General features: G+C 41.3%; 1 protein-coding gene across 1 annotated transcript; it reads left to right on the forward strand.

Annotated features, from left to right (window-relative positions):
- Positions 1-828: 828 nt before the first annotated feature.
- On the forward strand, positions 829-1770 carry foxb1a (forkhead box B1a; the record flags this gene model as incomplete). Its single annotated transcript, XM_079163288.1, has 1 exon — positions 829-1770. The coding sequence occupies one exon, from the start codon at positions 829-831 to the stop codon at positions 1768-1770; it is 942 nt and encodes a 313-aa protein (XP_079019414.1).
- Positions 1771-14361: the final 12591 nt, after the last annotated feature.

A 14361-nucleotide genomic window follows, 5' to 3' on the forward strand; every position in this document is an offset into this window, starting at 1 on the left:
AGCGTGCATAAAACACTTTATGGAAAACCGCACTCATTACACACACCACTGCACAAACAGCAGTATTTTTTAATTAATTCACGTCTAAATCAAATACAATATACTCCTGCCTCAACAACAGCACATATGGTTAAAAGCCAGTTTCATTACAAAATATCATTAAATTACAATATAACGTGTCCGTTCAAATTCCAAATATCTACACTCGTGAATTGTAACTGTACAGTCCACTGAAGAAGTATTAGCGCATACCTTCACACACTGAGTGTCATCGCAGTTCAATTCCGGTTGCCGAGCCTTTTCACCCCTTTTTCTGTCTTCAAATGGAAATGATTTCCATTGGCCCAAGGTGTCCATGTAAATAGGTGTAAATGAAACCAGATTATGCCTTCCTCCCAGCCCCCTCCTCCCATGGCAATTGTCATGTGATAGCAAAGAGGTGGCACATTAATGGAGCGCCTCTACAGGGGTCTTTTCTGCTCATGTCACTACATAAAACTATCAGATGGTTAGAGGAAGGCCATGGAGGCATCCACTTAGCTCGTCTTATCAAGGACGCCAAATGAAATCTATTCAGCTCTGCTAGTGGGACGATCTGACTTACTTTGGCAGAAAGACTTACAGCAGCCGTCACTCCATAAATGTGCACCGCCCGCCCGCCTGCACACTGCAGAGGCGCTCAATCTGGCTGTTTTACGCACAACGCAACTCCAGCATTGTCGGTGTTGAAACTTTCCTCGGCGGTTTTTTTTCCATGAAGAGCGGCAAGCTTTCGTCAAGGAATTAAGGGAGACTACTTTTTTTATTGCTTTTCTGAAAATATCGAGGATGCCTCGCCCAGGGAGAAACACGTACAGCGACCAGAAGCCACCTTACTCCTACATCTCCCTCACTGCCATGGCGATCCAGAGCTGCTCAGAGAAGATGCTGCCTCTCAGTGAAATTTACAAGTTCATCATGGATAGATTCCCTTATTATAGAGAAAACACTCAGCGGTGGCAAAACTCTCTGCGACACAATCTGTCCTTCAACGACTGTTTCATTAAAATCCCCCGGCGCCCAGATCAGCCGGGCAAGGGCAGTTTCTGGGCTCTGCACCCCAGCTGCGGGGACATGTTTGAGAATGGAAGTTTCTTGAGACGACGCAAAAGGTTCAAACTGTTGATGTCAACTGATCATTTGGTCCAGAGTAAGCAGTCGGATGCTGCCCATTACCTCCAGCAGCAAGCCAAACTGAGACTGAGCGCCCTGGCAGCCACCGGCACACACCTTCCCCAAATGTCAACTTACAACCTCGGAGTGTCTCAGTCCTCAACTTTTAAGCATCCGTTCGCCATCGAGAACATCATCGCCAGAGAGTACAAGGTCCCGGGGAGTCTGGCGTTCTCCACCATGCAGTCCATGTCTGCCGGGTACCCGCTCCACAACCAGCTGACGACAGCCTGGCCCCACATGTACAACACCAGCATGATTGACACGGTGGCCCCGATCTCCATGGCAAGTAGCGACTACAGTGCTTATGGCGTGCCCATCAAGTCCCTGTGCCACGGGGGACAGTCCCTACCGGCTATCCCTATGCCAATCAAGCCCACCCCGACTTCCATGGCCGGTTTCTCGGCGTTACCTCCACACATTCCCGCGTTTCTATCAAACTCTCCACAGTCGCTGAGCCCGACGTCCCCACAGACAGCGACGAGCCAAAGCAGCCCTGCAACCCCGAGCGAGACTCTGACGAGCCCCTCCACACTGCAGTCTGTGGCTGTGCACTGACCAGCTCAACTTTCCCATGTAAACGAACTGCTGGCCGGCTCCCAGGCCCCTTTATCAATCCCAAAGTTTATATTTTCTGTCGTCGGAAACTATCAAGGCGAGTTGCAGTTGCATATCGAATTATTTGTGTATGTGTCGAATGTGTCGCTTTAAATTGTGTCATAGAAGTCCAGCACAGAATCGCACAGCGAAGTATTGCTCTTGAAAATATAAATTATTTGATAGTTCTATTTTTCAGTTTATTGTGAAAGGTGAGTGTTGAACGTGGTGCCACAGATGGGGAACCAGGGGACGTTTGTTTTGGCACCATCAACTCTGATTTAAAGTGCTTGCAATTTCCGTGGCCGTTTTTCAGTTGTATCAAATAGCAAAACTTTTGCACCGTTTCTGTGTGACCACTGTAATGTCAATGAAATTGCGAGGCAATGGCTCTGTGTTTTTGTTTGCTTTTTAATACTGGAATGATGGATAAGGGTATACCAAATAGGAATAGGATTTAGATTTGTTCTTACCATCCCTGTAAAAAAGAAAGCAAAATGAGTTATCATATCTTTTCAAACTGGAAAAGTATGAGACCTCCTCAAAATGCAAGATGTGAATATTGCAAATAACTGATACTGAAATGTTGTAAAATGCACTTTTTAGTTTTATGTTTTAGATATCTATTTTCCAGAAAATGTTCTGTGAAGCATTTAATTTAAAAGGCTGTGGTGACCATGTGTATCAGATGCTGTAAATTTGTACTTTTGTTTTTTAGGTAAAAGCATGCATTCAAAAACATTTGTGTTGGTACTGTTGTTGTTGTTATTGTTGTTGTTTTGTTTTTGTTTGATTATTTTTTGCAAGCATGCGTGCTTTCGAAAAGTGTGCAAACAGTCTGCAATGAGTTGGAAAAATAATGGTCATCGAAATATTTTCTCATTAAAAGTGAAGTAAACAATCAAAAATGTTTCTGAAGATTTAATCTAAAACGATGTTAAATGTCATTATTATTATTATTATTATTATTAAATTGGCAAAAAAACGTTTAGCATATCATACATTAATTCCCACACAAGAATAATATCGTCAAATAATAATACAATTATTATTAATAATAATAATATTATTATTACTACTAATAATAGTAGTAATAATACTTTAATGTGTCGTGTATTCAGGCCTATATGATTTCAGTGTTGAAGAGAAGCGGTGGGGAGAGAAATGAATCGTGCAGTCGATTAGGATGCATGGAGTTGCGATGCCATGGTCACAGCGCAGACAACTGGGCTCATTCATCAAGCTGTGGGCTAAACACAATTAAGCCCAACAATAAACATTTAGAAAAGCTGCACACAGTGTCCAAATCAATGTTGTTGCATACTTTTGCCTCCAAAAGTCACAGAGCGCAATTAATAAAGTGCCAGGCAGATTTTTTTTCAAATGTTTCGACCTTATAATGTTTTCCTATTCGGGCAGACTTAATTCAACAGGTTTCTAAATAAAGAGGGAGAAATATCTGCAAAATATATTTTTCAATCTATTATTCTATTTATTTTCAGGATAAAAAAAAGAACGCGCTTTAACTGCCTCCCCTATAGAAAGCAGCAGCCTATTTCGGGGTATTAAACAAATACATTAGAATTCCGTCACTTTATACAATCGAGTAGATCAAATAAAGGGTCTCGGGCCACTTCATTCTCCCTCATTCACTTGAATTGAAAGTGCAAAGAATAGCAAACTTAGACTGGGCCACCAATGTAGATTTAGCCTTTTTTCAGCAAGACAAAAAGACTGATTTTTCACAAACACATTGCTGACTGGGGAACTAGGAAACGAGCTGCAAGACTCTTTTGGAATTTAAATCCACCCCTCCCCCATGGACTGTTTGGACAACAGTGTTAGTTTTTTTTTTCTCCTCACTTTGTGCATTTGTGTGTGTAACATTCATTCTGACTCTGGATGATTAAATGTATTGACACTGCAACGGCAGATTACAAGCTTTAATTTTAAATCAGATTGAATTTTTCTGGCTGGTCATTACAATTACATTTAAACCACATTAACATATGGAACTTTTTTTTTTTAAGAACATTAAAGCAATGAATCCAGCCACTAAAAAAATATGTAACAACAATATATATTTACTACACATTTAAACGTGTGCAATTTTTTCCATTAAGTTGGATTTCAGTGTACTTTGTCTTATTTGGTATATATTGCACTGTTATAAATAAAATGTTAATGTAATATATATTGATGAATGTCTGGAAAGAACTTTTGTGAACAAGAAGTAATTCATTGTACATTTATCCCAGAATGTGAAATGTATAAAAATAACAAAACGTGTTCATTTGATGTATTATGTTCTACTCTGGAGCAGAAACGCAACATTTAAAGGCAACATCCTGCCTTTAATTATGTTTCAAGATGCAGTGTATTGGGCGGATGTTCCATGAAAATATTTAAAATGTTGCCCTTCAATGCAATGAAGTCCGTCTAGAAAAAGGGCGTTATTTGGCTGGCACTCAGTTCATTAATAAATAAACACAGTTAGCTTTTCCACCACAAAATGTTCAAATGAGCCAATAAATTTAACCCCTACAAGAGAACGTGTGAAACCACAGGTTACAGGTGGGAGAGAGGAAACACACATTTGACCTCACCATAGGAAACTCATCTGACACCTGATTTGGCAAACATAATTTTTTTTTCTGAATACAACCTTAAAACAATAACTGTTCCTGAAGCCAATAGATGTTTTTGTCTCCAAACATCCCAGAGTTTTACCTCCTATAGCATTCATTTCCTTTCATATTACAAATAAAATCTGTTCTCGCTAATTCAGCCTATTATACAGATGATGTTTTCCATATTTTCGGTAACATCAGTATGAACTCAGTTTTATAAAGCAAGTCTGCCTTGTCCTTGTTCTCTCAACTATGTTCCACTTAGACAAAGAAGAAGGTCATCTTAGGCAGGGGGATGAAATATAGACCACATGCAAAACCCCAATGTTGTAGTTTAATTAAAATAATTCATTAAAGTGGAGGCCCAAGGTAATTAGCATGTATAATTTATGATTTGCTTAATGCATGCAGGCAGTGGCCTCCGCAATAAACTCAACTTAACCTCAAGTAGGGAGCTGATACGGACAGGGTGCTGTTATTTACTATGTGTTTATTGTTTGGATATTTGTCAAGAGGAAGCAAGTGTTTCATAAAACCCTGGCCGTTATCTGGCTTCCACGGCACACAAACAACTTATTTGTTTATGAGTTTATCTTGTGGATTTATGGTCACTCATAAGAGAAGCTGTCAGGTTTGTTGTGAAGAAGAGCTATTGAGAATTGCCCTCACTTTTTCACTCTATCTGACGTCTATGTTTACGGTTAACCTGCTGGTCACTGTAGTGTTGAAAAGTAGTTTATGCTGGCTTTTTGAGCTGACAGAATGAGGACATGGACAAACACCACAAGCAGACAGACTGTCAACGCTGACTTTTAGAGGAAGCACAATAATCAGAGATAGACAAAACTTGCATTAATTATGCTCCGCAAATGTGTCAATCCTTGACAAGCCTTTTGACATTTTAAAACATGGCTAGTGGCTATATATTATTATATCTTGCAAGTACTTTTTTTTTTTTTTTTTTTATAAAAACAACAAAGTAAAACAAATATTTTCAGATGGAGCTGTGGACCATGGTAAACAGATTTATTTTAGTGGTAAATAGAGCAGCTCGGTGCTCTCCTGACAGGTGGGAGAGGAGCTACTGGATGAAAATCTATATCTTCTAAGATACTATCATTCTTTTAAACCTGTTCGTACAAATCATACACAATATAATCATACCAGTAAATCTTACCATTGGTTTAAGGTTTTGTCAGAGATCATCACTCTGTTTTACTTCATATCACAAACAATGGTACAGTGTGGGAATAATATTCCACCAGTGAAACCCTCACGGTGCACATCATCATTATGAGACTACATGGTTTAATCATCAGTCATAATGTGTGACCCCCAGGTTAACTACATTACATGGCTGTGTCAGAGGGCAAAGGGCAGGTATAGTGGGCTGGAGGGAGAGGCAGGGGGATGCAGCAGCATTCAGGGCTGGCTCAGCCAAACACCCATGTGTGCATGAAATTAGAGTGTCAACATCTGATTCATGCTGCTGGGTGGTGACTGTGAAACAAATTATGTCAGCGGGTGGCAGCGGCGAAATTCCACTGACGGTGGCTACGTGGAAGTTGAAGCGGGCTGTAGATTCTATTTCATAAACTGTGATAAAGTTTAAGGCTCTCAGCTCGTGCTCCAGCTCATCCAGAAATATATATTTTTAATCTCTTTTAATGTGCTTTCAATGGATTCTTGAGCTGCAGACGGTGAAATTTAAGTTATCTGATGGAAGTGGGTATCGTAAAGAAGACTGGTTCCAGGAAATGGGGTGATCATTTTCTTCAAGATAAGGATTCACATTGTTGCAGACAGGGTGTGAGGTGCAAATGAAAGAGTTCCTGCTCCATTGTCAGCAGAACAACAAGGCTCATATAGATATAAAGCTCCAAATGCAGGAAACATTCAAATTCTTTGAAATGTAATTTTAAGTGGAAATACATTTTGCAAACATGTAATCCTTCCTCTGATGCTCTTAATGTTTCTTCCTTTTATTCACTGTTTCTGTGGATCTTTCCCAAGCTGAATAGAGTGTCTTTGGACAGAGAATACGTTGTGCAGATTGTAAAACCTTTTGAGGCAAATTTGTGATTTTCAGCTATATAAATAAACTGACTCAACTTGACTTTACTAATAACAGTAGATGTGATATTAATTCAGTGGGGCACAGTTGCTGACATCGATTTCAGTTTACAATACGTGATGCAACACATCGCCATCTTTGTACAAGTGTACATAGATGGAGCTCTTGTTATTAGCTCCTGAATGTGTGCAAGTGTTGGACGGGTTGAGACAAGGGGAGACAGACAACCAACAGAAACTCATTCATCAAACTTCAGGCTCCAACCTTGTCCACCTCGGGCCATTACATCTGAGATCTGACTCACACCTCTTCTTCATTTCATCATTAAAAGTCGAGCGAAAATCAGAATGGCTTGGACTTTTTTGCGGTTGTCTCCACATGGTCGACAGTGTTGAATTCTATCATGCTCATTGCTGATGAATCTATTTGTTTTCCGCAGAGTTTTATTTGGCATGCCTGTGAAGGGTGTGTTCTCAGAGCATAAAGTGCTCTGTCCCAGCTTGTCCTGTCTAAATCTGTTGCCCTTGCACCGTATTAGATAATATACTTCTGATTCAATTCAAAGAAGTCCCACAGCTACAGTTTGACCAAATGCTTGTTGATGCAGAACCTCAGTGTGGGAAGCAAGCTAAATACAAACAAGCTGCTTTAATGAAGGTACTTAACAGATTTGACACTACAACGTTTTTGCTTCTCAAGTGCTTTAGCTGTTAGGCGTTAGAACTGTAACATATTCTGTGGATTTTTAGCAGCCTGCTATTTCCCCTTTTAAACGTGGGACGAAAAGCTAATTTATCACCTTTCCATGGGATCTTATCGTACCATCTCCAGCCATAAACTAACACTTGCACAGGACTTCAAAGGTGCGCTAGGTAGCAGAGGTGAGAAAGAGGCCTACATCCACTTGGGGCTAGTTCCTCCCAGAGATGAGATGGAGCTGATTAGCAGGAGTGTGCAGCGAGCCCCGTGGGGGCAGCAGCTGGAGGAGCGCTCCCCACGGGAGAAGGGAGAGGTGTGAGATTTGACAGCTTCTGTCTCTCCCCTCTGGATACTGCAGGGTCAGGGCACCCTCAGCAGGCCCGGGCTCTGCACTGGATAGGAAGTCAGCAGTAATTGCCATTCAGCCAGTGGGACAGAAGCAGGGGCAACAATAACCAGCGAAGAACACACAGCCTGTTTCCTCTTTGTCTTGATGTGTTTGAGGAAGGATGCTACCTCCTCTCTGACAGAACAAAGCCGCAATAAAGTTCCCACAATCAAACACAATCTTGCAGAAGTTGCAGAGGAGGACTCATCATTCGGGCGTAGCGGCGCAATTGGAGTCTTCTCCTACACCAGAGGAGGCCCACACGGCGGCTTCTTGCATAACAAGGCTGCATTGTTTTGTTAATGTAACTTCATCTGTCTTTGATCTAATCTCATGTTGTCATGGCCAGTGTGAAAATCCCTATCAAGTGCATGATCCAGCACTACGCTCATTGTGATTGTGATAATCTCCTGCATTGAAATTCCACTTTGTTCCTTTGTTTCTTTGTTAGCGAACACAATGTGAGGTTAATTAGCAGCCACTGGTAACCTCTGCGTTCCTGCATCCTTCATCACAGCTGAAGTGTACTCTTCACTGGAGCCGCTGGCACTAACAAGACCAAACACAAGGCCTTGAGCCAATTCAAAGTAAGCAGAATACAAACGCAGCAGCAACTTAATCCCTTTCAGACTAAAACACAGGCCCCAAAAGTATCAACTGTAATTGGTTTTTCCATGTCATTAATTGCTCTCGTCATTGTTTCCTTTCTTGGACTGAAAACACACAGAGGAGGAATTGACTAAACCAGCATTGCATCAAGTTATATTTGCAGAAAAGGGTTGCAGTGATCACGTTTGTCAAACATTAAAAGGCATTTAATGTGGTTATTATCTGATTCCAATGTGTCACAGTGTCATTTTCTGTTTCTTCTGTGGTGCAGAAGCTCTCAGCACAGTGCATTTATGTGTAATATTGCCCTTCCGCCACTTCAGATCTCCCCATTCCCTGGTGGTCTAATTTATGTTAAGTCACAAACCTCCCCTATGGCTGTTTTGAAATGTTCAGAATGGAGACTGTGTGCTCCAGGTTTATGCCAGCACCACAATCCCCTGTATAATTGTTCTCTATGGGAAAGCACATCTCAGTGAAACCATCTGCAAGTCCATGGGGCAGTTTCCTAAGAATGAGTGGACTTCTTAGGGGGTTCCACTGCAATCCAGTTTCTCTTGTGAAGCAAGTAATTAATTCAAATCTCAGGAAGTCAATAGCTGCCTGGATCAGAGGCACGTAGCACACAGCTGCTGATACCTCCGAACCAACACATTCTCACTGCTTGTCTTCTCAGGAAGTCGCCAAACAAAAAGGTTACAATGGGCGCACACACCCATACAAGGCCAAGATAACACTCGCTTCAAACTGTGATTTTTGTGTACTCTTACCATGCGGCGCACACTTCATTAATCTAAATTGTAGCGACGATAAAGTCACCAATACTCTTAGGAAATGGGTTCTTTATGAATGATGTAATGTACTGTCATTAAATAAGCTTTCAAGGTTCTGTGGTCCCTCTAGCTACAATTATTTTATCCAGTGTTGAATCGTTTTTTTCTTGAAATTAAAGTAAAGAAAACATGCCACGGACTATTTTCCATTATACTAAACACTGATTTAACTTGACAAGGTCTTAGTTTCCCCAAAAAGTTGATATGGTATCTTCATATAGAGTTGAGTTTTCCAAAATTCTGTGCAAAGAAGCCCAAGTTTTTGTGTCCGTCTTTGTGATGATGCGCTGGAAAAATTGTTCCTCTCTTTTTCTACTTTTTTTGGGTCATTAAATTCATTAGCTAAAGCGTAGAGTGATGAAATATGATGAAAGAGCCAGGGCAGCACTTTAAGAACCACAAATGAACATCACTTGCTTGCTGCACACATCGTTCTTTAGAAGTAGAGCAAATGAGAAGAACGAGCCATTTTAGTTATGCCTTGTGTCACCATGTCTCTGATTTTGGAATCATTTCAAGAGACTTACTTGAAGGTACATTTTCGAGCTGAAATCAAACTGCAGTCGCTTCCACTTGACAGTATGATCTCCGAGCTGTCGGGCAGAGATCAGCAGGACAGGAAGGCTCGGTGTGTGGGGAGTGAAAGTATCGGATTCACAGGCAGCAAACTTTCCTCTCCCCTTCTTCTCGAGACGGGGCAGGGCTGGACTAAATGCCTCGCTGGGCTGCTCCCTACAGCTTATTGTTATCCAGCCCATAGAGGAAGCCACTGCTGTGCTTCCAGCCTGTCTCTGACAACAAGTGTAAATAAGGATCTAAATAACAAACAGAGGAATGCAAGCCTGTGTGTCACAGTGAGCTTCACAGGGCTCCGCTTTAGCTCCACACTGGCCACCTTAATGACTTGGTCAAAGGGAGCGTGCAATGGTCGGCTAATTTCTTTTCTTTGGCATCATTAGATGGCACTGTAGTGGACAAATGAAAAGCAGGGCCAGTGTATGTGTGTGTGTGTGTGTGTGTGTGTGTGTGTGTGTGTCATGGATTACTGGCTTTGGCCTTGTTGTTAAGACCAAGGAGCTGGAAATGAAAATGAGCTCAAGTAACGTTGTTTAAAAGTGATGTTGTGTCTTAAATGTGATTTCACAGTGTGAATGTAAATCAAATTTGATTTCGCAACATGCAAGACGTTTCAACACCTTTCTTCCAACACACCCCGACAATGATGAAGAACATCTTGTGAAAAATGCCTCAGTTCAGAATGACTGACACTGTGTCTGGGCCCTGCGGCAGTGAGTGAATTACAAGCCTCTTTTTTTTGTTAAGGTCATGCAAGATTCACAGCGTTGTCTTTTGTTTCATTCTTTAATTGACGACTTGCAAGAATGAAGTTATGACATGTGTTTGACATGTCCAAAAAGCTCTTCTTGCTGCCATCAGCAGCACTCAACACCTGAAACGTTGTAAATAGTCGTTATTAATGTTTCAAATGAGAGCAAAGCAAACAATTTTGTTTGCATATGATTTTCCGACTGTGACCTAATCCCTGTGATCCCTAGTCTCCTTCCACTTGACCTTTGACAGTCAGGAGCCCTTCTTCTTACCGCATCAAGTGTGTGTTGTGCAGCTTGATTGAAAGTCCTCAAGCATATCAGCAAATTATGAGTCTACCTCCTTCTGACACCCTCTCCGGTTTGGCGAGAGCGTTGTGCAGCGCCTGGAGAAAGGGCTTGCCCTTCTGGCCACAAATCAGCCGGGGAGGCAAGCTTGTATCTTCAAAGGGTGGGCTTCCCCCCGTGATTTACAGCCCCCACTGAGACAAAGTTAGGCACGGCCACTGTCTCTGCACCTGGGCCTTTATCAAGCAGCCAGGATGAGCTCTTTGCAGAAGACATTCAAATGTACAAGGAGCAGATTAGGCTGACTCAATCTTCTTTTGCTCGGAGAGAGAGAAAAAAAGAAAAGAAAGGGAACCGGCTGACTTCAAAAAGACCTCTTTACCTCTGCTTCGTGAATGAGTGAAAGGAGTTCGGGAATGAAAACAGCCTTGTGTATTCAAAGTGCTAATTCACAACTTATTCCTCTAATACACTCATGAAGCACTTTTAATTGTGTTAGTTCGCATTCCAAAGACATGTTTGTAGCTTTTAATTGGAGGCCTCTTTGAAATCATTGAAATGTATGACTTGTGGGGCCAACTTAAACAGTTCTTGGCTTGGAGGGTGGCTGGCTTTCATTCCCAGGCCTGGGTGGCTCTCAAATATTGGCTATTAGAGGAAAAGTGATCTAAATATAATGTTTTTATTTTTTTTATCATCATCATTAGAATATCTCAGTTAGGTGCATTTCTGACAGAAATGTTTTGGTGAGTATTGATGGGAAGTAAAGAAAATATACAGTGATTTGTATATATTGACCTTTTGATTGATCCACTTGTTTGCGTAAACCTCTAAATTGTGTCAATTCTAATCATCTGTTGAGGTTTAGAGGCAATAGAAGATGTTTGACTAACAAAATGAAAAGACTTGTAAAATGAGTTAAGACAGTATTCTATCTTTTCATTTGATTATTGATCTTGTGCTTTTCAAGAACCAGTAACTACATTGCAGCTTTTATGCACGAGAAACCAGAGAAGTAATATAATCAATAAATCATATTTTCTGACTAAACTAACTTAACATTTGGGATTATACTGTATTTTTTTAAGCATTGCCATGTCTGATCTTTCACTCATTGTATTTTACTTTGGAATATTTCAATGTTTGTGTGAATCTCTATACTTTCATTCAACTAAAACTGGCGCGCATGTGTGTCTGTGTGAGACGTATGTGTGTGTTCTGTAGTGCTGGATGGGAGGAGTGAGTGCTGGAGCATATTTCTCTGTCAATCTTCACACATGTCCACAGTGTTCAATACACTTTGGCAACCTCTGCAGGTCTCAGTTACTTTTTTCAGATAAACTATGGACTTCTTTCTCCCTGAATGAATTCTTTCTTAAGCCATTCTGCCTTCCTCTCCTGAATCATCCTTTAATCCAGAGAAAAGACCCCGAGAACTGGCTGTCATTTAATGCTGCCACTGCCAGGACTCCTAGCTTAAATAAAGTCAGTGTAGCATGAATCTAATTCTGTGGATGTATGGGCCTGGGACGGTGAATGTTGCGTCTGGAGAGCCGGTCCTCTTCAAAACCTCCGTGCGAATGCCTGGCGACTGCACAGTTACCCACAGTGAAAGGACCACCCACTTAGGGTTGAGAGGGGATTTGAAGCTTCCCTGCATGCTCATTCCTTTCCAGGCCTTTCTGATACTGTTTGCAGCTCATCCAATTGTGCCACTCTTAACGTTACTCTATGGCTCTCTGAAAGCAAGCTTCAACCGTCAATCTTTCTTTTCGGATGATGTCCATGCGTATGTTGATACATCTTGAAGGATTTCCTGAGGACCTTGAGTATACTTTATTAGATCTTGTTAATAGCTAAGTTCATAACAAACAGAGATTAGTCAAATATTGAATTTAGACTCTGTGTTTCATTTTTGCAGCACAGACTATACAGTACTAATACAACTCAGCACTGCATTTTATGACATGTCTGAAAAATGTGGTATTAGAAGATGAATGTTGTAAGTGCCAAATATAAGAGCGAGGGAGACATTTGACATTATAAAGTAATAAAATAAAGCAAAACTATAATTTACCCCTATTCACTAAAGAACATCCAGAAATCTCAACACTTAGTGATAAAGTATTTGGCAATTTTACCAATTGTTCCTGTAGTTTGAATTTCAATGCTTCAGACACAACGTCCCCAGGACTTCTCTCTATGCGTTTCCTTTGAGGTCTTGTATATTTGGATTTCCCGCTTCATTGCTCCACCCCAACATGTTCATTTCCAACTGCCCATCTCCATTTACAACCTGTTTTTATCAACTTTTTTCACAAAGCACAACAAAACAGAGGGAGGGGAGCCTCGCTGCTTGCGTGCTAACACAGCCAGGAACATTGTCCATGAACTTCTCCTCATCTCCATCCCCCAGTGTTATAGACAAACAATCCTTTCCATATGCAGTGGAAGGGGTCATGGCGTTAACAGAGGAAGGAATGCTTTGGGGAGAAAATATTGTCCAGCAATGACACAGAAGTAATTTGGGTCTCACTGAGTGATTTCATCAGGGCCTTTGTTGCCTCAAAGTGTTTGACCCAGAGGTCCCTGTCAGCCCTGTTGTTAATGGGAGCCAGAGCAGAGTGACAGCCCCAGAAAGTAAAACATTTTACTACTAATAGTGGGCCTCCAGAGGCTTAGGCATAAATATTTAAGCTCTTCTCCCTTGTCCCAAATACTGGGGGGTCTCCATGGTGCATTTATATATAATGCAAGAAAAAGAGCAAATATATCCGCTAGATGCTACTATACCGGCTTGATGGTATTTTTTTTCCCAGTTGTTAAATGGAATAAGAATGAAGACAAAGTTTTCCTTAAACAGGAAATTGAAACAGTGCTGTGTGTTGTTCTTAACCCTCGTCAAGCTTTTCAGGGCCGCATGACTTAAAATATAGACTCCTATCATCAGTGAGGTCTGAGAAGAGTTCCCCGGTATAGGCCTAGCATGAAGAAAAGGTACTAGCTTTGGCCTATTTCTCAAAGTAAACTTCATTAAAAAGACTATGTGGCTTGTGAAGGTGGTCTGACGTGCCCTGAATGATGGTCTCCACAAACAAAGCTGCTACACAAGCCATCGAATTATCTCTGTCAAACTTTGGCGTAATCTGAGCTGATCCTCTTAAAAATATTTAAATGAAAACATTTGCACATCAATGGGCTCCATGGCAACGCTGTGTGTATTCTTCTTCGGGGTGCCTCTTTAACACTGAGCTTTAGAAAAGCACATCTCCTCTGTTGTGTTGACAAACAACAAAACAAACAATATTAAATGGAGGAGCTGAAGTTTTTCACAGCGTTGATTGATGGAGGATCCTGAAAGGCTGAAGGAACCCGAGTTGAATGAACACTCAAGTTCGAGACGTTGGTAATTATATGATTGGTGCTTGGGATGTGTCGTTATACATGGGCTATAAACCAGAGTGAGAGCATTTTGAATAAGATGACCAAGGTTGTGAGAGTGAATGTATTGCAGGACTCTTCATAAGTATTCACTGAGCCGCCTCATCAGTACTTTATAGCTGCATATTATTGCTCTCCACAGTGAGACCTGTGAGGATCACCTCTCCCCCTAGTGGCGGAAAATAAATCAGCCCGCATGAACTTAAAATCATCTCCCCGCTCAGGTTTTACCCAAACAGCTCCGACCGCCGTCTGAATACAT

This window comes from Pholis gunnellus, assembly GCF_910591455.1.
Source record: "Pholis gunnellus genome assembly, chromosome: 7".
NCBI lineage: Eukaryota > Metazoa > Chordata > Actinopteri > Perciformes > Pholidae > Pholis > Pholis gunnellus.